At 45.2% G+C, this 25644-nt stretch overlaps 1 protein-coding gene across 4 annotated transcripts in view; it reads right to left on the reverse strand.

Annotated features, from left to right (window-relative positions):
• Nucleotides 1-1431: 1431 nt before the first annotated feature.
• The window catches only part of LOC103180435 (transcription factor CP2-like protein 1), a 29665-nt gene continuing 5452 nt past the window's right edge, over nt 1432-25644 (reverse strand). The window contains exons 2-15 of one of the 4 annotated variants that reach the window (XM_007896276.2): nt 24860-25011; nt 22564-22640; nt 18871-18976; nt 18079-18185; nt 17423-17575; nt 15427-15537; nt 15036-15124; nt 13642-13687; nt 12869-12962; nt 12248-12338; nt 11823-11929; nt 8150-8292; nt 4371-4422; nt 1432-3266 (exon numbers count right to left, since the gene is read on the reverse strand). In XM_007896276.2, the coding sequence (XP_007894467.2) occupies nt 3229-3266; nt 4371-4422; nt 8150-8292; nt 11823-11929; nt 12248-12338; nt 12869-12962; nt 13642-13687; nt 15036-15124; nt 15427-15537; nt 17423-17575; nt 18079-18185; nt 18871-18976; nt 22564-22640; nt 24860-25011 (1366 nt within the window). In that variant the 3' untranslated portion in view covers nt 1432-3228. Of the gene's footprint in view, nt 3267-4370; nt 4423-8149; nt 8293-11822; nt 11930-12247; nt 12339-12868; nt 12993-13641; nt 13688-15035; nt 15125-15426; nt 15538-17422; nt 17576-18078; nt 18186-18870; nt 18977-22563; nt 22641-24859; nt 25012-25644 lie in introns of all 4 variants that reach the window. The other 3 variants (XM_007896275.2, XM_042336420.1, XM_007896279.2) reach the window with 3 other exon arrangements.

Raw genomic sequence — 25644 nt, forward strand, 5'->3', positions numbered from 1 at the left:
TCCGCATACATGTGGAAGTTAACCCCATGTCTGCGGATGATGTCACCACAGGGGCAGCATATAGAGGGTGAAGAGGAGGGGACCGAGGACAGAGCCCTGAGGGACACCGCACGAGACAGTGCGGGAGGGTGGAGACAAAACCATTCGTGGAAACAAAGTGAAGACGGTGGGAGAGGTACGACCTAACCACTCAAAGACAGGGCCTTTCAACTACTAACAACTACTAAGTAAGTGTATGGAGTAAGGAAACTTGCCCTGTGTTTCGCTCTGCCCGGGAATCGAACCCAGGTCTCTCGCTTGCGAGGTGAGTGCTCTAACCACTGAGCTGCAGGACTCCACAGCTTAGGTAGAGTGGGGCAAGACCATAGAGACATAGGCTTGTTACAAAAGGTAGATTTATTCACTTTTTGTTGACAAACTTGCAGGTATAGAACATTTTTCAAATAATTGGCGTGTACAATAGCCGGTGCAAAAATGTGCTTTCATTTCGTGTACAAAAAAAACATAGCTTTTCAGAATTATAGGGACATTTGCTGCGAGGAGTGATCCAACCACCCAACAAGTTTCCTCGCATGTCTCAATCGTTGCCAAACTCATGAGATTAATGGTCACAGACAGTCACCCAGTTAAAGAAACCAACAGAGATTTTTTTTTTCTCCACAAAATACACAAATTTTACCTGAAAATATGTATATTTTTTAAAAAAAAATCAACGACACCTTTCCCCTTTCATGAAGACAATTATCATTATATAAATCAAATGATTATTTACTTTGTGCCGGTACAAAAAAAAAATCCCTCAAAGCATGCGGGGCAGGAGAAAAGACTTGAACCTCGCCTTAAAAGTCCATTCAAATATACGCCCACCTAGCACGGTAAAGAGAATGAACATACAAACAACAAAATTTACAATATTCAAGGCTGGGATGAATATATCCCCGCATTTGAAATGGTTGTAGCTTATCACTGATTTGGTGAAGCTTTCCCCCCGCCGCCCAATGGTGGTGGGAACACCCAATTCTGGACGATTTCAGTACAAGCCACATGCGTCTGCGATTGCTATTGGAAAAGGAAAAGCCACTTGTCTGTGGGTGCTCCCCATGTGGTCCAGGTCATCATGTAAACGTTACTATTTTAATGGCAGCAGATACTGGTGGGGGGGGGGGGGGGGGGGGGGAAAAAAACAGAAGTCCTTACTCGAAACGTTTTCAATCATTATGTTCTTTCACTACATAATAATAATCCTTGCCTTTGATTAGCGCCTGATCACGTCGTTTGAGATGTCTCAAAGCGCTCCACAGGATAGAATGTAAAGTGAATTGACGGCATTATTTTGTGGGCGAAACGCGGCAGCCGATTGTGTTCAGCAGCGTCCCACAAACAATCGCGGGCTGAGTGACCAAATGCGTCTTATTTTTTTTTTTGAAGGGATTCTTACACCCACAAAGAGATCCGCCAATTGACTAACCACCGAGAATGGAACACGGGTCCTCTCGCTTGCGAGGCGCGCGCTCTAACCACTACGCGACAGGACTCCCTTTTAAGAAGACAACATTGGTAGAGAGTGTGCAGCTATTGCAGATGTGTTTGCGAAAGTTTTTTTTGTCAGCGAGTCAATATGTGTAAACGTCTCCATGGCAAGGAGTTTGGACATCTCACGGAGACCTATGAGTTAGGACTTTTGATTGACCCTGCATTCAATATTACAGCAAACCTAATTTCTAAGGTTTGATGAAACAAATCTTCAATCCGACTGAGAAGGGCACAACATTGATTTCTCGTAGATGAACCATCAATGCCCTTTGAAGAACCTCTCAGCACGATTCCGCTCTACACAGAAAATAAATTTACAAAATAGATCAGGTAGAAGGAGATAACAAGAAACAGCCTTGTAAAACGCTTGTGTATAAGGTTCTGATCTTTCTTCAACATTCCCTCCACCTTTCCCAACTTTAAATATATAAATACATGCCCAGCTCCTATTCTTAATCTCAGTGGGAAATTAATCACTTTGACTGGCAGTGCTTTGGAACATACACTAGTAATAATCATCCTTGCATTTGGTATAACACCTTATCATGTGATTGAAATGTCTCAAAGCGATTCTTGGAATATTGTAAAGCGTAGTGACTGTGTTACATCAGTAGCTTGCAGACAGAGGTGGCTACTTGGAAGAGAGAGAGAGAGAAAAACAGAAGTGACTGATATGTCAATCCTTTTCACCTATTCCCATATTCACCGAGACACGCAATTGCATATCCTAGATTGTTTTAAAGCTTATAGTACCAAATGCAAGAATTCGATTCCAATACCATTTTGGTTCTCGTCTCCTTTTACAGAAGAAAGACGCAGGACTCAAAGCTTCAGGGAAAGGAGGCTTCGTATGGATTGAACATACAGCATCTCAAACGGTTCTTTGATCATATATAACAAAAAAAATGTCATTGGCCGTTCAATACCTCTTATAGGACAAAAGACACACTCGCCGCAAAGAAACAGAAGTCATGCTCGTTTCGGCCAGTGATCAAAATGACGCGGAATTTGTGGTTCCCTTAAACCAAGGAGACATGTGAACTTGCAATCTTAGGAAGATGGTCGAGTTTATCGTAACATCTGGCCGCCGAGAGTCGGGCTTTCGAAATCTACAGCTGGGACAATCGCGAATCTCAAAACAACGAAATCCGAATCAGCAAAATAAAAAATTGGCATTTCTGATTGGGGTTCGCTCCCTGGAATTTTTGTCCACTTTTTGGGGATTCGCGAGCCGTGACTCGCGTTCAACACAGAGAATCCAGTTCGTCAACGTCACAGGTTAAGAGTCCTCATTGTTGATCGATGGCACACCAGGGTCAGATATAACATAACCGCCCGCATCACCACACACTAAACTCACAAGGGCTTTCCTACGACAATATTGCACATCTCCTTACATAGTCCTAACTCCCTACTGTAGAATTGGTTTGACAACACATTGGGAGTGGAACTCAACTGGTCGAAACTACAAGATCAAACTACAGCAAGGATTAAGGCACTGAGAAACAAACAAACAAACAAAAAAAATCTCGATTTGGGAAAAAAAAATCATCTGTTTCTCTGTTAGCTCTCGAAGGCTTGGAGTGACACGACAGCAGGTTTGGGCAGAGCGATGGACCATTGTATTTCGCAGACGGCTTCCAATATCCAAGTCACAGTGGCATCCGAACAGCTGACTTCTTTGGCTGTTCATCTTCACTTTAAGATGATGTGATACCCATCATTTCTCTCAGCTGTGAAGGAGACACACACAGTGGGTGTAAATTTCTTCAGCCACTACCGAAGCATCCGACGCAGAATAATTTAGTTCGGAAAAGGCTACCTATGTGATGAGGGATGAGAAGTGCTCTTAAGAGTTACATTACTCAGGAAATGGACCTTCCTGATCTCACTGAATAACTCATTGAGTCATGTAAGAGAGCTGGAGAGCTTCCAATTTGACATGCACTTTTCCAATTTAGCAAGGACCATTTCTCTATCAACCTTTACAGCTAACCTCACTCACCCTTCAATGTCTGTCTCAAGACCTACCTCTCTGGCCAAGCTATCGGTCATCTTTCACCCTCCCACCATTCTCAGCTCAGTTGCCAAGCCATGATTGTAAAGCACTTTGGAAGGTCCTCCCGATGTGAAAAGTGCTAGATAAATGTACACTTGTGAGTCCCAGACCCTCACCGCTTTTAACAAAGAAGCAAATAACAGTTAGCTCTCATCCAGGACTTGATGTATGACAAAGGTGGAGGCAGAGAGGTACAGTTGGGTGTAATCCACATACATGTGGATGTTGACCCCATATCTGCAGATGATGTCACCAAGAGGGAGCATATGGATATTGAAGAGGAGGGGACCAAGGACAGAGCCCTGAGGAACGCCACACGAGATGGTGTGGGGGCTGGAGAAGAAACCGTTTGTGGAGATGAAGTGGAGATGGTGTGAGAGGTACGATCTGAACCACTCAAGGACAGAGCCATGAAGGTTGAGGTGAGAGGAGAGGCGGTGGATGAGGACAGAGTGGTCAACGGTGTCGAAGGCAGCAGAGAGGTCAAGGAGGACGAGGGGGCAGAGGGAGCCCTGGTCGCAGATGGACAGAATGTCATTTGTCACTTTGACCAGGGCTGCTTCTACGCTGTGGGCGGTACAGAAACCCGATTGGAAGGATTCGAGAAGGGAGTGGCGGGAAAGTAAGGAGCGAAGCAACAACTCGTTCCAGGACATTGGAGAGGAAAGGGAGGTTGGCGATGGCGGGCAATTTGAGCCAACCAAAGCCTTCCCACATCCACCCAAGGAGGCAACATTTGCTGTTTTAAGGGAAGGAAAGGAATAAAGTTAAGTTGTACCTTTTAAGGTGCTGATGACAAAGCAAGCCTCATCAGGTATGTTCCGTATCATCTGGAAATAAAAATAGAAGCATTAGAAAGAAAAGCCAACAATTCATACTCCGTCCCTGCAAAATGGTTACCAGAGCAATGTGAAGTGACGAAAACAGAAGATTTCCATTTTTACAGAACACTTTTTATTACCGCCTCCACAACAACAGCAACTTACATTTATACAGTAACCTTCACCTCAGTTAAACTGAGGTCAGCCTCCTGCCCCTACCCTCCCCTGATCTCATTCCCCCCAGCTCAGGTCCAAATCCCTGACTGTCCAGCGCCTTGGGACATCCTCCTGACGTGAAAGGAGCTGTACAAATATAATTTGTTGTTGTTGCCTGTTCTGCTGGATGTTAATGATCCTGTGGAGAAGGGAGTTTCTGTCTCCCGGTGTCATGACCAACAATCACCCAGATTAAATTGGTCATTCATGTAATGGTTGTTTGTGGGTTGTCATTGTGCCCAAATTGGCTTTGAGGCGTGAAGTACACTTTCGTCAACAAAGCTAGCTGTGTTCCCACCGATTCCTTCTGTTGCTCTACTGTAAACTTTTGCACGGTGAGAACTCCAAAATGTGCCTACGAGTACACAGTTTTTACATTTACAAGAAATCCTGTGAAGTGCTTTGAGACTATGTCAAACGTAAGGATTGTTATTTGATCTCATCCCTCCACGAAAGGAACTCCATCGCTTTCCCATTGCATCATCCTCCGGTGTCTTAAAGGAGTCTGGTATCCTGGCCTCTGCCACCCTTCCAGCCTGTTGCTTTGCCTTTCTGTAAAGAAACGCTTCCTGGCATCAGTCCTAAACTTGCTGAATTAAAATTAAATTGAACTGAAGTAAACTCCGATCAAATACTTGGCTGCTTTGTGGTTGTTCAACGGGAAGATCGGGAGGTGGGTAGAAGCCAGAACTCAACTTCTACGTGTCCTAGTGCAAGGGAGCAGAGTCAAGACTATAAGTCATGCTCTGTATAGTTGCATCATATCCACTGTAAATCAACCATGATTAACATACCAATCATTGATCCCCTCGCGACTGAATGTTATCAGAACACGAAACGTAACCCATCAGATAACCAGCCCAGCTGTAAACCCTCCTCCGCCCCCACATCAAAGGATAACTTCACATCTTATAATCTCCGTATACTGACAGCCACAATCTTTACCCTCATTGTTGTTCAAGGTTTTGCCCATATGGTTCGAAAGATGTCACTGCAATGCCTCGGATCGGATTACAATCGCGCAATCCCTTCCAAGTTGGTTTCGTTGTCTCCATAATTACGTGGTACATTGCGGCACGGATATAGGCAGTTTGGGCTAATTAGCCCAAGCTGGTGTTTGTATTCCAACCGACCCTTCACCCCTCCCCTAATCCCCACTATTTCCATCTCCGTTAGATGAGCATCACATTCCTCTTATTTGCTTCTGGCAGTGAGATCCACATTCTCACCACTCTCTACCTGAAGAAGTTCCTCCTAAACTTCCCTGCTCCTGGCTACGTATAGGCTCCTCTAGTTTTGGATTTGCCGACAAGTGAAGACATTCTATCAGTGTCCACCTTATCAAAATCCTTTCATAATCTTAAAATACCTCTCTCAGGTGCCTTCTAAATCAATCACATCTCCAGCCTAAAAAAAAAAGCTTTGGTTTGTCCAATATTTCTTGATAACTACATCCAACTCGTGTCTGGTAACATCCTTGTAAATGTATGCAGTCCTCTCTGTCGCTCGCTCACTCGGAATTAGTGGGCTTCTCATTTCTAGGATCCATCTTCACAGGTCCCGAAGGTTCATCATTGGCTAGTGAGAGAATGAGCTGGAGTAAATGGTGCTAAATAAAAGCACGCTAATGTGGGATGTGTTTTTGTAGAATGACAGCCCGGATAAATAGACCTTGGGCCATAACTCCCCATTGTTTGTACTTCCATCCTGCCAAATGAGGCGTGAAGTACACTTGTACGTCAACAACTGTTCCCACCGATTCCTTCTGTTGCTCTAGTGTAAACTTTTGCACGGTGAGAACTCCAAAATAAAGCAATAGATTCTTAATAGGTAACCGAAGTGTTATTGAGTGAGCTGCGTGAGAGATCGACTGATAAGTACTGAATGTCTCAATAGCATTTGCCTGAACAGTGAGTGAGACGACCGCTTTAGCAAGATGTGTCGTTTCTCTTCCGACCCGGCCTGGCTGGTCACCCAAGTTGCCGCTGAGGTTGATTAAAATAACCATTCGCTGCTTAATCTTGGATTGAAAATACGCACTCTTCCAACACAGGACTGTAGAAATTTACAGCACAGAAGGAGGCCATTCAGCTCATCAAGTCTGCGCCAGTGCTCATTCAATCTCCTTATACCTTTGATTTTCGAGCCTCTACCCTTCGTATACCCATCTGTTTCCCACAATGGACTCTGCCTCCACCACTTTACTTGGCAGGGCAGTTCATTCGCCAAATGTGAATAAAACACAGTACCGTAAATCTCACATAAGTCATAGCAGTTGGGATCATACTTTTACGATGACTTATGCAAAGTATGAGTTCAGTCAAACTCGCAAAGAAAATAATCTCTTGAACGGGACTTGGGCAGTTGTATGATTTAGGCGATTATACAGGTCAGACTTATGTGCGTTTTACTGTACAGTTAACCAATTCAATTAGCAGCGTTTCACAACGTGTTGCGATGCGATATTTTCGGTAGAAATAGCGGGTAATGGTTGCCAAGCTATCCGAATCGGGTTCTGATGTGGGAGAGGGGTCGGACTGCGAAGTCAACCAACGTAAATTAGTCACGTGCACAGTTACCAGGTCAGCGGTTTCCTGAGCAGGACTGAGAGTGAGAAATGGAGTTCTGACTCACGCAAGTAGAGAGACGCACAGAGAGATAGAGAGAGAGAGAGAGAGAGAGAAAGACACACACACACACATACACACAGAGAGTTAGAGGGAGGGAGACACACAAGAGATCTGACAACTCTACTGATTTCACATCCACAATTGATGTGTGGATGCCAAGTTCTCTATGATATCACATCAAACATGTTATGAAACGCCACAAACTTTTTACTGTTCCATAATTAACAGCACACCCACTAACCCTTCCCTCTCCCCTCCCTTCCCCTTCCCCCCATGACTTACCTGCCTTGGGATCTTCCACCTTCGCACTGTTTCTGCAGTGATGATGCCATCTTAGTAATCTCAGGCCGCAAACCTAAGAGACATTGACCACTCCTGGATGCAATGTTGGTGTGAGGCAGAGGAGGCCACCACCTCAACTCAGCTTCGAGTGCACTCAACTGTCGATCTCAGCGATCAAGGCAATTTTCCACAACCGCCCCCCCTTACTCCCACTGCATATAAGGTGAAAAGACTACCTCCCCCCACCCCAGGCAAAAAAAGCCCAAATCGGCAATTTGAATAGGACCCACTTCAGTCTCCACCAGGAACTCACTACATGGGTCCAAACCAATAGAGATGAAGGTACGACAGGAATAACATCAGACAATAGTTGGACCATTGGTCCATCTAGTCTGTCCACCCAATAATCCATAATATTCCTTTGACGGACTGATTTCCAATTCTAATATCCCCCAAAATCCTTTTAGTTGACCAGAACATTTCTAAAGTTCCTTTTCCAAACCCCAAAAGAAACAAACCTGGAGAGAAATATTAAAGTTGTTTTTTTTTCTTTTTGTGCATCATCTCAGCTGTAATTCTGTGCAAGGAGCTAAACTGGGATCTCTCACCTCATCACTGATAAGCACGTGGATCCCAGTGTGTCCCTGTTTGTAGATCTGGTTAATCTGCTGTGGAGAAATGCTGTACAGATTTGCTATTTTCTCAGTCAATTCTACCACTGTCAGTTCTTCCAAATAGATTGCATGGTAGACTGGAGGAAACAAGAAAAGTTTATCTTATTTATAAAGTTCCAAACACGATTAAAAACTTGTGAAATATAAAAGAAAAACCAACAGATGTCAGCCTGGCTCATATGGTAGCGCTCTCGTCACTGAGTCACAAGCCCCAAACTCATATAGTCTAGGCTGGTGTTCCAGTGAAGTGATGAGGGAATGCTGTATTGCTTGAGGTATCGTCCTTCAGATGAGACGTTCAACTGAGGTCCCATCCGCCTGTTCAGATGGATGTTAAAAATACCGAAGGTCTTATTTGTGGAGGGGGGAGGGGGAAAAGAGAAAAGGAGCTTCTCTCCTGATGTCCTGGCCAACAATTTTCCCAAATAAATCTGGTTATTGACTTCGTGGCTCTTTATGGGACATTGCTGTGCGCAAATTGGCTGCCAAGTTCGCTCGCAAAAGACACTCCAATTTATAGCAAATCGTTCGCTCGCAAAAGACACTCCAATTTATAGCAAATCGTCCATCGCGCTTTGAGATGTCCTCTCAAAACGACAGGCACAGTAACAAATGCAAGGATTGTTATGATTGATTGGTAACTTTTCATAACTTTTGTTGCAAGACATTTAATGAGGGGAGGAAGGGAAATCAAATGGTTGGATGCCTGAATTGAGCAGTATTTAAATAGCGGTTTGCAATTTCAATAAAAAAAAGTATATGGCACAGGTACAGTAAAGGGACAATAATACACATCAAATGTTTAGGGACCTCTCACACAGGGGAAACAGTAAGACTCATCTGATAATAATGGGCTGTTACTATATTGTTGGTCTAACTTTTTCGCACTTGGTAAAACAATGATGCTTCATTCATTGAGATGGGGGTCATCAGTGAATGAATAAATGGAAATATTCTCCCAATGTTGTTGCTTGGGCATCAATATGGAACACTTTGTCCTCTATTCCGCCCTAACTTTGTGCCTCAATCCCAAAGTGACGCCTTTCACCCCCATTCTTCTGACTAGCAACCAATGCAAATTGGTCCATTTCTCACATCAACCATCCTTGCAAATTGTAGGCTGTTCCTTGCTACGGATTCGCAAGAGCTCGATCGAGAAAAGCTAAATTAATTTCACTGATGACCCTGCAGGCAATGAGAAAGGACTTTCATCCCCTCACTCAATCCCAGGCACCAAGTAGTATAAATATGGCATTCAGCTGATATGCTAAACTCCAGCACCATACAATGAACCCCCTCCCCCCTCCAGGGGCTCCCCTGGCTCTTTGGCCACAGGAGAACAACATCATAAGAAAAGAGAAAGCTATTTGGCCCATCATAGGAACAAGAGTAGGCCATTCAGCCCCTCTAGCCTGTTCGGCCATTCTATTAGATCATGGCTGATCTGTACCTCAACTCCAATTACCCGCCTTTGCCCCATATCCCTTGATACCCTGACCTAACAAAAATCTATCCACCTGTCTTGCTCCTTGTACAGGCGATGTAAAACGAATCCCATCACGGAGACCAGCCCATTTCCTGCAGCAGGAAAATTCTGCAAAAACGTTCCACAATCCCAAAAGCAAGCAAGCAAAAACTATAGAAGGATCTTCCCTCCCAACCTATGCACCACAAATAGTCCTACACTTCCCAGCTACAGAGAAACAATCATATCCCTTGTGTATCTTTAGAGCGGCCTGAACTATTCCTAGATCCTTCAAGACGGTCCCAATTTAGTGACGCAACATCACTGCTTTTTTGGGAGTCAATTTAGATTCCCTTTGTCTAATCCCTAGTCTTGTTTGCCTACGAAATACACAGTAAAATGCTATGAAGAGTTCCAAGATGTCCTCCTGACTTGTAAAGAGCCCTATCAAATGCAAGGATAGTATTATTATTTAGTTAATTTCAAACAAGTTCTACGCTCATGATCTTTATCAAATAGCTTGCGTTCATCTCCCCCTCGCAGGTAAAAGTGAATCGTGTCAAGTCAGTTGTTTTGTCTCTGATGAGAACAAATTCAGCCTCTCAGCATAACTTAGAACTCCCCTCAAAAAACAGGCATCATCCCTCTTGCTTTTCTTCCTTGCCCTCTCTCCAAACCAATTGACCCACACTAAACACAATACTACCAATCTGGTGATCTATACAAGGTTGGTGTATATTTGTAATCAAATGGCTTGGAGTTGAGAGCTAGTTTTCTTGACCAGGGTTTCACAACTGAAACCATCAATGAACCTTAGGAACATGAGGAGGTCATTCAGACCCTCAAGCCTGTTGCACCATTCTATTAGATCATGGCTGATCTGCTCCTACTTAAGATTTTGCAAGGCAAAAGACATCTAGTTCGCCTTCCACCATCCGGATGCTAACACTGTTACAAAGTACATAGTTTCTCTCAATCCTTACAAAATAAATAGTTAATGATCGCTTCCTAAGGGCTGAATGTAAAAGAAAAAAAAATTTCCTTTCCAAAGATTATCTTAAGAGAAATGTCAGGCACAAGGAGCAAGGATTTAGAGTTCATCTGGCACAAAACTGGTTGGCTTTTCGTGCCCTATCAATGCTCCCAAAAAAATACACACACTTCAAAAACCCGTTACATTCAATTCATCGTGTGAACCTACTAAAGAGATTGGGAATAAATTGATTAGCATTAAGAAGCAGAGAGATAGCGATAATGTTAATTCCGTGACTTCTCGAAACCCTATAAAATAGTGTAAATCCTGCGAAGCGCTCTGAGACGTCCTCTCGATGTGAAAGGCGGCTGTCTTGAATGCAAGGATTATCCAGTTACCCTCGAGCATTGGGATCATGTTCAACTGCAATGTCAGCTTGAAAATACTTACTACCTGAGCTCGCATATGCAGAATAGTCACCCGGGCAAAGTACCCGAGTGCCTTGACACGGCTCATGAAGCCACCGTGGGCTTCAGGCGAGAAGGAGGGATGGGTTGGGCTCCACACAAAGTGATGGGCCACAGAAGAAAAAAAAGTACAAGTCCCTTTAGGCTGTCTGTGCCCTCTATCCAAAGGGTGAGCACAGAGAAACACTGGCATAGTCCAGGATGCAGGTAACCCATCCTCTAGTAAAACATTCAGAGAAAGGATGGTCTTCCCAATGGGTCAAGACATTAAGATCTAACATCCGAGTCCTTGACATGTCCTAGTATAAGTGCTTAAACATCAGAGGTGAAGCAAAGCACAGGGGCTGACCAGAAGACCGTTCAGTTATAACACTGATACTCGGATACTTTGCCAGGTAACCAGTCACTAGGTCAGCTGACTGCGCCTATTATTTTGGTATTTTGGCCATCCCTAGAATACAGCAAAATGGTTTGCTTAGTTGTTGCCTTATTCTAATTATTTTGCCAATTTGGTACATTTCATTAATTCCCCAGGTGTTTATTCTGCACCCATTCATCTCTCGGATTAATAAACGATTGGATTTAAGAAACCTAGTTGCCGCGTTAACTAGACTGGGTGAGCATTTGACTTATCTTGGCATCCCCTCTAGGTCAGCGATGCTCGCACAAAGACTCGTCCCTCCCTACAGTTACAGCACTCACCACACAAAGTGCTCTGCCCTCCTCCACCTTCTTGCTTTTGTGGCTGGTGGGTTCCGTTGTGCTCAGGTTCCTGGCACACATAGATTCTCAGTTTGGGACGGATGGTTCTGTTGGTTAGAGAACGACAAAAGGCAAAGCTTTATTTTGCAACGTACAAGACAACAATAATGTGTGTGTGTGTGTATATATTCACATCAGGAGGATATGCCAAGGCAATGGACAGTTAGGGATTTGGACTCGAGTTGGGGATTGGGATCAGGAGGGGTGGAGGGCAGGGATAGGAAGGTGACCAAAGTCAAAAATTTGAGTCTTAAGAAGGGAAGGCAAGGGAGGGAGTGAGGCGAAGGGACTGGCGGATGAAGTTTCAAAGGGTTAGGGGCAGAGAGGTTGAAGGCGAATCCATCTGTAGAGCGAGTTTGACGTACCTTCCTTTGATGGCGTTAAACAGTCTGATTCCATCGGCAGGACCACAGATCTGGATCAGGTCCTCTTTGGAGAGCTTCAGCAAGTCTGCACCTGCGGAAATCAAGCAACCGCCACCCGTAAGTATGGGGAATGCCAACACATTACAGGCCCACTACACAGAGGGACAAGTCTGGCTTGGAGTTAGACGCAATGTTTCTCTGCAAGGTTAAGACACCCAAGATTAACTAGATAGTCTCTAGTGAGATTTTACAGAACTGTTTAATTTAGGTCGACACTCCAATGCAGCGCTGGAGTGGGAAGGTGCAATGTCAGAGGCGCTGTGCTTTGGATAAAACCATTCAGGTGGACATTAAAGATCCCAAATCCCCAAATAATTTGATAAATAGAAGTGAGTTTCTCTCCGGGTGTCATGGCCAACAATAGCCCAAATTAAAATTGGGCGTTCACTCCACAGCTGTTTGTGGGGAGATTTGCTGTGCTCAAATTGGGCTGGAACATTCGCCAACAAATACATAGTCACTAACCCCCAATTGTCCAGCGCCCTGGGACGTCTTTCCGACATGAAGGGCGCTATACATGTGTAATTTGTGGCTGTGGTTGTAGCTGAAGGAGCTGATTACCTGAGAAGTTCACAAACAGTCGGCAGAAAGGTGAAAAGCGGTGTCTGAGCAGCCACTGTTGTACATCTTGGTTGCTTGTTACGGGCAGAAGGTGCTGCGATACAGAGAGGATAGAAGCCCTTCGCTTAAAGGAAATAAACTGTAAATAAACCAGCGTTTCCTTCAACAAACGAGGCACCGTGTCAATAGAGCCTCGCAGATACTTTAGGTGTCGGCCTGCACCCGCACGCAAGTCGGAAACTTGTGTTTAATATCTAATAAATAAAAATAATACTAATAAAATTTAATAAAAGCATACAGTCAACCTGCTTTACAATACATTCTGTGAAGTGCTTCAAAACGTCTCAATGACATGATAAGGCACTATATCAAATGCAATTACATTTAATTATTATTATTGTGGGTTCAAGTCAGGACTTTGAGCGTCGGGATCACTACACTGTCAGAGGTGTTGACTTTTAGATGAGATGTTAAAGGAACTTCAACGTCTGCCCGATGTGAATTGCGCTATACAAATGTAATCTTGTTGTCGCTGTTCGTGTGGACATTAAACAACCTGTGACACTATTCAAAAAGAGAAGGCAGTTTCTCCCAGGGTCCTGTACAACAATTCCCCAGTCACGCACTTTGCGGCTGTTTGTGGGACATTGCAGCGTGCAAATCAGTTGCCACCACATTCTCCGATAAAATACACAGCCACTCGAGGTCCTGCGAGACGTTCTCCCCACGTGAAAGGAGCTATATCGAATGGAAGGATTATCATTGGTACTTACATCTATGCTCGGAGGAAGGGGCTCGACTTCAGTTGGGGAACAGTTTCTGAAACGGCACGTGCGGGGAGAAATTTTTATCATTGACTGATTTCAGGCAAAGAGAATAGCTTACTAGGCTTTTTCCCCAACCCTTTGATTGGTAAGAGATTTATACCAAATGCAAGATATTTGCTGCTGCGTTTCACCCTTAAAATACAGTCAATCCACTTTACAATGTATCGGAAATATACGCGATATAATATACTATAGTAAACATACGCACAAAACATACATTCAATTCACTTTACACGATACTATGTGAAATGCTTTGAGGTGTCTCGAAGACGTGATAAGGCGCTATATCAAATGCAAGGATTATTTATTATTTTATGTATTATTCTGGGAAACGCTTTGAGAAGGCTCAACGACGTGAAAAGGCGTCATATCAAACAAAAGGATTATTATTATTATTAATATCATCATCATTCAGTCACCGATGCAATGGGGAGTTCAGGAGGAATTTTATTTACAGGGTGATGGGAACGTGGACCTCACTGCCAGAACTTGTGGTTCGAGGAAAAAGTATCAAAGTACTTAACAGACAAGATGATGGGTGGATGAGGGAAAAGAGATAGAAGGGCATGGGTGGAGGCTTGCGTGGAATATAAACACCGGCACGGACTAGTTGGGCCGAATGGCCTCTTTCTGTGCCCTATGTCAATCACTTTAGATATTTTTTTTTAAAAAATTATCATCGTTTAAATGATAACGACCAAAGTTCTAAATTGATGTCGGAATTCTTCAAGTACAATGTCATTCCACTTCACCCTGGAGTAGAAATGCTACCGGGTCACAAATAACAAAAGAGGATAGCAGATCCTCGAGGAACCGTGCAGAAGCTCCCTATTAGCACATTAATAGGGATTATAATGGGATGAACTATATAATTGTTCCCTACGGAGTTACTTGCCTATCTGACAGCTCAGATATTTGTCCGCGGGGAAGTGGGGAGAGGGGCCATGACTGAGAACGCTGGCATTTTTTCCCCAGAGAAGTGCTACAATTCCTGGAGTATTCCCAATCCGCAAATTAAAAGATAGAAATTCTCCCAATTTGTAATACTCATTGCCAGGGACACGGCACTGATTAGACCTGCGAGACAGAGCAGAGTCCCACAAACAGGCTGTGTAGAGATTCACTATGTCGATTGCCTTTCTGGGAGTAATAAACCCCCCCAAAAAAAATAAATTGGTCACTTCAATCCACGACTGTTTATGGGACACTGCTGTGCGTAATTGGCTGCCGCGTTTCGCCCACAAAATATACAGTCAGTTTACAGTATATTCTGTGAAGCGCTTTGATGTGATAAGGCTCTATACCAAATGCAAGGATTATTATTATTATTATGTACTTACCCTTCGCTAACAATGTAGCTGCCAGGTGAGATGCTGTAGCCTGGCGAGGGAGGATTGCTCAAGTAGGAGATCTCAGGCCAGGGAGAGCACTGTGAAAGAGAACAGAGAACAAAAGGTTAGGCAGATCTCTCGTGACAGCTTTTAGCACTGTCACTATTCATCCAATCCAATGTGGGGTGGGGTGGGGGTGGGGGGGGAGAGAGGGGAAAAAAAAAAGGGAGTAGGAAGTCAAATCTTCTGAACAGGAGCAGAGGAATAACTCTACAGCTACAGAAACGTTGTGCAACTAAAGTATACTGGGTTGAAAGCTCCAGCTTTATTCAACTTGAAATTGTATGTCGTTTTAAGTTCAAAAGCCTCTACGGTCCAATTCACAGGAGTGACATCTGACCTCGGTGAGGATGGTGGTGCTGTAAGACAGCTGGTATTTTTCCTTCTCCTGGGCTGTCCTCTTTTCAATCTTTTCTCGATCGGTTTTCTGTTTCCGGTCAGCCCCCTTGGGCTGTAAGAAAAGGAAAGAAATAGAGTCCATCCCCAACCTCAAGCAGATATCACTGGATACCAGGGGTAACAAATAACCCAGCAATGCAACAATGCGAGAACGCACTGCAATGCCTCAAACGGGGTGGTGGAAGCAGGTTCGACAGTAGCTTTCAAAAGGGGAGTTGGATGTGTACTTGAGAAAAGGGGGGTGAGGGTGGGGGGGGGGGGGGGGGGGAAATGTGCAAGGCTATGGGGTAAGAGAGGGGGAGCGAGTGGGACTAGTTGGGATAGTTCTTTCAGGCACGACGGGCCGAATGGCCTCCTCCTGTGCTGTAAGATTCCAATGCTAAGCCTTTGACACCGCGCCCGATTGAGTCGTCTCAAACGTCTCAAAGCGCTTCGGCTGTAAAGTGTAGTGACTGTAAAGTGGGCGAACGTGGCAGCCAATTTGCACACAGCAATGTCTTTGATTGATATTATCTGATGGGGGGGGGGGGGGCTGGGGGTGGCGGGGAGGAGAATGGTCAGCCAGGACACCAGGAAGAACTCCCTTCCCTTTCTGAAGGGACACAGACAGGAGCTCAGTTGAACGTCTCATCCAGAGGACAGCACTTCAGACAAAGCAGAGCTAACCCACCCACCCCACCAGCTCTGAGCTGGCTTAAGACTGCGAGTAGGAACTCTGGCTGATTTTCCCCCACACCCACCCGCTTTCCATCCTTAAACCTGCAACATCGAGAGGCTGCTCATATCTCCTGAAGCCTCAACCAACAACGCTAGTCAAGAAGCAACAAGACCAAACCAGCTTGCGATGGCACAGCCGTTGTGGCCAGTCTCTCTCTCTCTCTCTCTCTCGCCCACTGGCACAGCATCTCTGCTCAGTCCAGCAGACACGGGTCACCATAGAACAGCACAACAACAACAACCACCTGCATTTGTACAACGTCCCAGAGCACCAAAAGGAAAGTAACCGGGCAGCCCATCATGTGTGTGCTTGTACTCGCTCGTTGACCGCTCTCATACCATTTCCCTACTCGTTATCCATACCCACCCACCTCGCCCGCCCCATGGATTGAGCGTCAACAGCTACTTGTGAGCGAGATACTTCCACGTTCTATCAACCCTCTGGATTAGAAGGTAAACATTCCAAAGCTTCCTCTCTCAAAAAGCGTTCAGAGTGATTATAGTAATAATAATAATAATCCTTGCATTTGATATAGTGCTTTCCACGTCTTCTCGACGTCTCAAAGGGCTTCACAGAATAGACTGTGAAGTGAATTGACCGTATATTTGTGAGCGATTGAGGATCTCTGGGTTAGGTTTCCTCTATTTCGCCCAAGGCCGAGTCCCAAACTTTTTGCCGGGGGGTGGCCATTTACGTGCTCCTTTGCCATTCGATAGCGCAACGCGTGGTACAAAGATCTTCTCACCACCAATGTTTTAGCATAAACAGTTGCAAAAAAAAAAAACACACTGAAATAATCACTTGACAGGTCGAAGAGACTGGACCTCGATTACAATCCTTAATAACATCTGGTAGAATATTGGGGGGGTGGGGGTGAGAGAGAAAAAAAAAAAAATCAGACCGTAACGTTGTGACAAGCACCAGATAAAATAGCCAGCGACCAGTACTTCTTGAGTCATCAGGTCACCGTTGACCTCACTTCCACCTTCCGATGGTGATTAGCTGACCTCCCGCCCAGGTAAGCAGCCGGTCAGCCTGGTCGTTGCCAGGATGATGGGGCGAAGCCGGTGAAAAGGACCTCAGGAAACGAGGCCCCGCGATACCGCAGCGCGTCATAAAGGGGACATCTTCCACTGGCCGCTGGTCAGCTGCCTTGGGAGCCGCACAGGGCCTCCAGGGGGGGCGGGCGGACGGTCAGTGTCGCGGGGGTCGGTCATACCTTGAAGACTTTGACCTGACAGCTGGCAGAGTGCAGGTGCTCTGCGTAGTCACCGCTCTCGTTCTGTTTGAAGGTGTCGATCTGGATCCTGAAGGGAACCCCCTTCTCCCCTCCGTGCTTCCTGGGCGTGAACTCGGTGCTGATGCAATGAACCTGACCAGAGAATTTTCAAAGAAGAAAGCAGAAACGACGACGCCGTAAGAATATGTGATGGGTAAACCATTCTAATGTCAAGTCAAGACATAAAATGCCACACAAATTCGACGGCGCACGGGCAGATGTACAACTTAGGCGCCATTATATAGAACATTTACTGTACAACACAATTTACACTCATACAGCGCCTTTCATGTCAGGAGGACGTCCTGAAGTGCTTGAAAGTGATGGGGGGGTGGGGAGGGGGGGGGGCGGGGAAGAGGGTGGGGGAAGAAAGGGGGAAATTGCACTGCATTGTTTGAGGTGTGCTCCTTAAACTGAGATCCTGTCTACCTATCCAAGTGGACGTTAAAACTCCCACGGCACTAATTCGAAAAGAGAAGGGAATTTGTCTCTTGGATCTGGTCAATAATTCTCCTCCCCACACGCCCACCCCCCCACCACCCCGATAAAAACTGTGGCGTTCAGCAGATATTGAATAGATTAGGTTTTTTTTTTACCTGAATGAAAACAGAGGCTCTTTTGGAAGGATCCCAAAGAAATTCAATAGTATTTAGCTGCATGGGATTGGACCGGGGTTCCAAGATACCAACTGAAAGGGGAATATCTGCGGAAAGGAAAGAATAACAACAATAACTACCCTTGTATTTGATGTAGCGCCTTATCGCGTTGTCGAGACGTCTCAAAGCGCTTCGCAGAATATACTGTACAGTGAAGTGACTGTGGTGTGGTGGGATCCGAGACGAAACGCAGGGATTAATACTGATCATCTTTATGAACATTCTAGTGCTTCGCTCCCAACCATCTTGCAACAGCAGACCATATTTTGAGTTTATACACCAGTAAGGTCACCCAAAATATTACATGTGTAAATAGCAATCAGTGGCAAGCCGTGCGGTTTCAGCTGGTTAGACTCCAGCAGTTACCCCAACGCACACCCTTGGCTCCCCCCCACCCCACCAAGCCTTGACTCTTGCCAACCTGCGCCTAATACTTTCTGGAATTAGGTAAGCAGGATGTGTCCTCCAGGGAGAGAGAAAGAGAGAGAGAGCGCGCCATTCCAACAATCTATCTCTGGGATTTCTATGTGTGATAATAATAATAATCCTTACATTTGATATAACGCCTTATCACGTCTTCGAGTAACTATATTTTGTGGGCGAAAACGTGTTGGTGGGATGCATGGAATTCTCAGCTTGGTTTGGATACTCCAAGTTTTGCACGGTGATGGGTTTCCGCGGGTGTCAAACACCCGACTGAGCCCCCACCCCGAAAAGCAAACTACCGCTCACCGATGTCCAGTATCCGGTCTCCCGGACGGCTCCACTTCCAGCCCTCCAGCTGCTGGTGTTCGGTGTATTGTAATCGACGGTCGTGAAAGACCACCCGGATAATGCTCTGCAAGATAACCCGGCGTTAACAGTCAGCACCTGCAAACAGAGGCGCGAGTGCAGGCGTGCAATGTGAAAAGAGAGCCAGAGAGGGGAGGGCAAGGGAGGGGGAGTTGGGGGAGAGAGGACTTGGGGGGGGCGGGGTACTCCCATTCCATTTCCCTCCCGCCCAGCCCTGCCTGCCCCACCATCGGAGGTCAGGTCTTCAGCCTCTCCACCCCCACATTCCCTTCACCTTGCTCCCTTCCTCCCTTGCCTCCTTCAACGCCCGTCTCAAGTCTCTTCGACCGTGCCTTCGATGAACCTCCAACACCCCCTTCACCAACCAACCCCTCCTGATCCCAACCCTCAGCTCGGGTCCAAATTTCGGACTGTCCAGCGACGTTTTCATTTGTTTTTGATCCTTCGCATCCAAATAGCTTGCAACAGGAACATCCTTTGAACTTATAATAATAATAATAATCCTTGCACTTGATATGGCGCCTTATCACATCATTGAGGCGTCTCAAAACGCTTCACAGAACAGATCAATAGGGTTACCCCAAGAGGTGTCTATACCTCATTTGACCAAAAAGTGCTGCACATTTCCACTTAACACCAACATTCCCTTACCCCCCACCCTCACACTCACTCCTTCCACTACCCTCCCATTTCTGGGTGGCTTTTCACTTGGTACTGTCCATTTTGTAGGATTCGAATTGATTTCAATCGAACGGCTGAAGAAGAGAAGAGACATTATATTTACATCGCTACCTTCTTATCTACGGTCTCCCTTACGTTATCATTTGAACTTGATCGCTATCATTTCCCTTTATTAAGAGGTGGGGGCGGGAAGGACAAGGGGCGGTGGGGAGGTTGAGGGAAATCAAATCAAACAGCAAAAGAAGCAAATGTGTACCTTGTGGTTAAGGTTCCTAAACACCATATAATCTCCATGGTAAAAGCAGAGGATTTTATACATTGTGTGTGAATATGGCTGCGTTGACACTAAATGACAGCAGATAATAATAATAATAATCTTTCCATTTGATATAATAGTAGTAATAATAATCCTTACATTTGATATAGTGCTTTATCACGTCGTTGAGACGTCTCAAAGCTCTTCACAGAATATATTCAACTGTATATTTTGTGGGAGAAACAGGGCAGCAAGTTGCGCACAGCAGCGTCCCCACAAACAGTCGTGGACTGATTTCTTTTTAATAATAATAATATAACCACCACATTAACCAAATAGGTCAGTGGTTTTCTTTCTCCACCCGTCACCACAGTCCAACAAAACCTATCGCCTTAGAGCAAAGCGCCATTAGCTTAACTCCGACCAACCCAAATTAGCAGCAAACTAGAGCGATTCAGATGAAGAAGGTCCTTCGGCCCATTTGATCTCATCATCCCAGAACACAAAACTTATCGTTCTTCCCATCACAGCCTCAAGTAAGTCGCTTCTTAAATGAGTCTGTCATGTCGGTTCCTACCACTCTTGCTGTAACCCATTCCCCTCCTCCTGTAACACGTCCTCCGAAAAAGAGATACTTCATGGTGCCTATCTTACTATTATTGCGTTCACGAGACTGAAACCCTCCCCCACTTGTCATGTTACCTTTAAAGGGTCGTTCTTGTGTTTACTTTCTCTAACTCACAGGTGCATCATATTCAGCACGGAAGAGGAGAGAGAGAGGGCCTGACTCCACAGTAGTCCAGTTCCTGAGCCAGGAACATCTACACTACCACAAGACACTATTAATGATGGACTACATGCAGAAATGCTTCCCCCTGAGCTCCTGTTAACTCCATACGCCAAAGCCCTAAAGGGTGGGTTGGCATTGCCCCCGTTGCCAATTACCATTCGCAATCGTCACGGCTCTTGGGCCCAATACTTTCCGAGGATGAGGTGGGCGGTACGCTTCCCTCTGGGGAGTTAAGTGCACGCTCTATTCCCGACAAACGGAAATCTCCATCCGCACGTGGAACTCTACAGCAGTTTGCTTGGGATCCTGGTAAGCACGGCGATGGGTTTCCGTGTGTGACGCTCGGCTGACACCCCAAAAAAAATTCTATGTACAGTCAAACCTGTTCAAGCAACCACCCCGAGTTAACAACCACCCTGGAGCAGTCTGAATAAACCTCCTCTATCCAGCAACCACCTGCGTAAAGCAACCAGTGGCTACTCTTTTAATACCCCGTGTCTTTTCCCCCCCCCGTCACACTTTTTTAAAAGTTTTCTGAGAAACACAGCAAGGCTAGCAAGCATCCACCAGAAAACGGATGATAGACTTCTTCAGCAAACAGCAACGACTTGTCATCGTAACTTAATTATTATCTGCAATCTTTAATTTACTGGAGTTAATTTAATGTATAGGTTTGTACGTTTACTGTATCTTTCTATACACTTAGAAATTCAACACACACTAAAAAGCCTTTATTCAGAGGATACCCTTATATTACTTTAGCCCAGTCACCTGAGTGGTTGTTGAAGACAGGTTTGACTGTAATACACTAAACACGAGCACATTCCAGCAATGGAACATTGGACAACAAAGACGCCATTCAACTCATCGAACCTGTTCCACCAGTTAAATAATAATCCTTGCAAACCATACAACACCTTTAGCATATCACTGAGGTGTTTCAAAGCGCTTCACAGGAATTTTGCTGTGAAGGTCAGTGACTGTGCATTTTGCGGGCGAAACGCGGCAGCCAATTTGTGCAAGGCAACTGTGCCCAAAAATTATAAATAAAACGGCCGTGGAGTGAGCGGCCGATTTTACTTGGGGGATTGTTGGCGAGGATACCGGTGGGGAGAGAGAGAGAGAAAGAGAGAAAACCCTTCTCTCTTCGAATGCCGCCGTGAAATCTTTAACGTCCGCCTGACCAGGCAGACAGGAACTCAGTCAATGACTGATTTTATCTGGAGGACCGCTGGTTGGGACAATCAGATTGGCCAGGTTCATGAGATGGAGGCACATCGTTCAGTTCCATTTCCCAGCCTTGGGAGACACGATTTACGTTTCATAATATTAAAAAAAAACACTCCGTCTCTCCCAGTATTGTGCTCACATATCCAACTGCTCTGTTTCCCGGTGTTGGAACCCACGTCATTCATAAATAATAATCCTTGCATTTGATATAGCACCTTATCACGCCTTCGAGACGTCTCAAAGCGCTTCACAGAATACACTGTAAAGTGAATTGACTGTATCTTGCGGGCGAAATGCGGCAGCCAATTGCAAACAGTAGCGTCCCACAAACAGTCATGGATTGATTTTTTTGTTGTTGTTTTGAAGGGATTTTTAATCCCAAGAAAAGCGATCCTGCCAATCGCCTGACAACCGGGTTCCTACTTACTGATAGGTAAACAGAGACATGTGGAGTAATCAAGCTTACTTAACGTTTCATCCTGCCCGGGAATCGAACCCAGATCCTCTGGCTCGCGAGGCGAGTGCTCTACCCAATGCGCTGTAGGACTCGACAATTTGCCCACAGCCGATGTGAAACTTTCAGGCCTTTTAAGTTAGTTTGTGGTGCCTTTTTCCTTCCAAACTTGTTTTTGAATAAAGGAATGCAGATCAGATCTTTTCACCTGTACAGCCTTACCTTGACATATTTGCCATTTATTTCCTCATAATCTCCTAGTTTTCTGTTGTCAAGCATACAGATTTCGTAAGATTGACCTAGTTGATCGGAAAGAGAGCAAATTGACACGACATTGGGTGGTTAAAAATTGCATAATTTAAAAAGTGAGGCAGTATGTAAAAAGTAAAATAAGTAAAGTAAAACCCTGTGACCACAGGCATGCCAGTATAATAATAACACGCATTATTAGTTGTAATTATTATTATTGCTGTAAGCTTCCCTCCCTTACAAGAGCAGGACAGGAAAAAAAAAAAAATTCCTAATTCACCAGGTTCACTCGGTCACCGAGATCGATTCAATGGCTTCACGACTGCGATCAACCATGATGGAGGGTGCTTTGAATGCTCGTGCCACCCTGTACAGTAACAGGGTGACGTTCATCTCGCTCAAGCGGTATGTGGTGGCTTCACCAGCCGGGAAGTCAAATGCTAGCGAAACTCGGAAATCAATATCGATGATAATAATAATAATCCTTGCATTTGATCTAGCGCCTCATCACGTCTTCAAGACATCTCAAAGCGCTTCAATATATACTGTACTCACAAAACCCTACGATACGGGATGAATGCTGGTTTTAGCTTGGCAGCTACCCAGGGACAAGGGACCCTTAATCACTTTGAGCAACATGGGTCGAGCTTTCAATCACCATCGCCCTGAAATTCTCTTCCCAAGCACTTTGCCTTCCAACCCTCAATCCTTGCCTTCAGAAGCTCTCTCTCTCACTTACAAAGCAAAAAACGTTGACTTCGCTTTTGATCAATATCAACAAATCTCTGCTCAGTGTCCATCGCAACACTTGTCAAATGCTTTGAAGCGTGAAAGGCTCAATTATATAATTAACAGTAAATAATAATAATAATCCTCTGTATTTGATATTGCGCCTTTCATGTCCCAAGGACCTCTAAAAGCATTTTGCAGGTTTTACTGTGTTAGTGCCTATATTTTATAATAATAATCCTTGCATTTAATCTAGTGCCTGATCACGTCTTCGAGACATCTCAAAGCGCTTCACAGCATATACTGTAAAGCGGCGAAACAGTTTGGCAGTTCCTGTTGCTGAAAGAAAAAGTGTTGCAAATAATTAAGATTTTTCAAAATCCCTTTTGCTTTGTTGCTGTCATTTCTGGACCTTTGTGCAGAAATCAGCGAGTGCCAACGACGGGTAAAGTGGATGACCCTGTCTGAGGTGCTGAATCATCACGTCTAGAGATATACAGCCAGAGACCCAGTGAGGTGTTAACACCAATTGTGAAACCCAACCCATACCCCAACCACGTGGATCAAGGGCTCACGAATCCCAAATGTTCTGACTGTGCTGAGTGACAGAGGACATGAGCTTCGAAGCATATCACAACTTGCAAGATAACGAATGCACAAACTGCTCCCCTTTACATTCTCGATATAAAAGCCCTCCACCCCCCCCCCCCCTTTTATGAGTAAGTAAGCGAACCGCGTTTACTAGTTTGTAAGTTAGGAACATAGGAACAGGAAGAGGCCATTCAGCCCCTCGAGCCTGCTCTGCCATTCTATCAGATCATGGCTGATCTGCACCTCCACTCCAATTATCTACCTTTACCCCATATGCCTTGATCCGCTAACCTGACAAATATCTATCCACCTTAGTCACGAAAATGTGAATGGGCCCAGTCATAGGCCACAGCCTTTTGGGGGAGAAAGAGTTCCAGATTTCTACTACCCTTTGCGTGAAAACTGTTGGGTGAAATCTATAAATAAATCTTCTGCAGTCAGTGACAAGTTAAACTCAGAAACTATCTACATAGTTCAGCTCATCAGGGTCTCACATATCTATTACTGCACACTCTCTCCCCATCCTTTTCCTCTTGGAAAGGGACAGCGTTTGGGTGAATTTTCACAAAGCCGATGCTTTCTGTTCGAGATTAAATCAAATCTCTGCTCAGTGTCCATCGCAACACGTGGTTCGAATTCACCTAAATTCCTTGAACCCCTAAACTCGAACGCTTCGACCTCTGGTTTCCGATCTGCAGTCAGAGAATTACTAAATGGTGTGCACTTTTTTTTCCTCCTATAAAGGTTTGTATTCAAACCCATACTTTCCTTTCATGTTACACTGATTCCAGGACGATAGCACTTTGCCTGCCCAATGCTGGACAGTAGTTCTTGGCCCTAAGATTGCAAAAAGCTCAGGCGGTTGAGAGCTAGACTAGTCTAGCAACCTCAGATGAAATCGGCCCGCGAGCCAGATGACGACGAACATGTTGAGGATGGTCCATTTTACCTTGGTTGAGGTAGGTCAGAGTTTCGTCGTGGAGCTTTACCGCAGGAGAGGTGGCTGCGCACAGCACGTACTGGAACGGGAGCTGTTTGGTATCGTGGCCGGGAGAGAGGCTGGTCTCCTCGTGTTTGAAAATGGGCAGAGTCAGGACATCGCTGGAAAACAGAGAAACGAGCAACATCAAAATCATTTTCGTTTCCAGCCGTTTTTTCTGCGGCTCATTAAAAAGCCAAGCCATGGCCGATGAAACATAAATGAAACCAAGCTAAAGCAAACCAGGTGGTTTTGGATGAGACGTTAACCCGAGGTGCCATCTGCCGGCTCAGGAGGACGTTAAAGATCCGCACGGCGCCATTCGAAAAGAAAAGGGAGTTTCTCTCTCTCTCTCTCTCTCTCTCTCCCCCACCCGCTCTTTACCCTGACCAACAACCCCCCACAAATAAAATCGGTCGCCCACTCCATGGCTGTTCGTGGGACATTGCTGCGCGCAATTGGCTGTCCGCATTTCGCCCATAAAAGATACAGTCACTCCGCTTTACAGTGTATCCCGTGAAGCGCTTTGGGACGTCTCAATGACGTGATAAGGTGCTAGATCAAATGCAAGTGTAGAAATCGGCAGCTCTGAAAATGCAGTAGAGTGTCAGCCTAGACCACAAACTCAGGCCATTGCTGCTAATTGCGTTGCAGGTGTCACCTGTTTGATTTACATTAGAAAGTCTCGAATTAACACAAAATTGGTTGGGGATGAAGAAAGCCCTTCGAACCCACCCCATCACAACGTCCCTGAA

The sequence above is a fragment of the Callorhinchus milii genome, unplaced genomic scaffold (genome assembly GCF_018977255.1).
Source record: "Callorhinchus milii isolate IMCB2004 unplaced genomic scaffold, IMCB_Cmil_1.0 Scaffold6, whole genome shotgun sequence".
Taxonomy (NCBI): Eukaryota; Metazoa; Chordata; class Chondrichthyes; order Chimaeriformes; family Callorhinchidae; genus Callorhinchus; species Callorhinchus milii.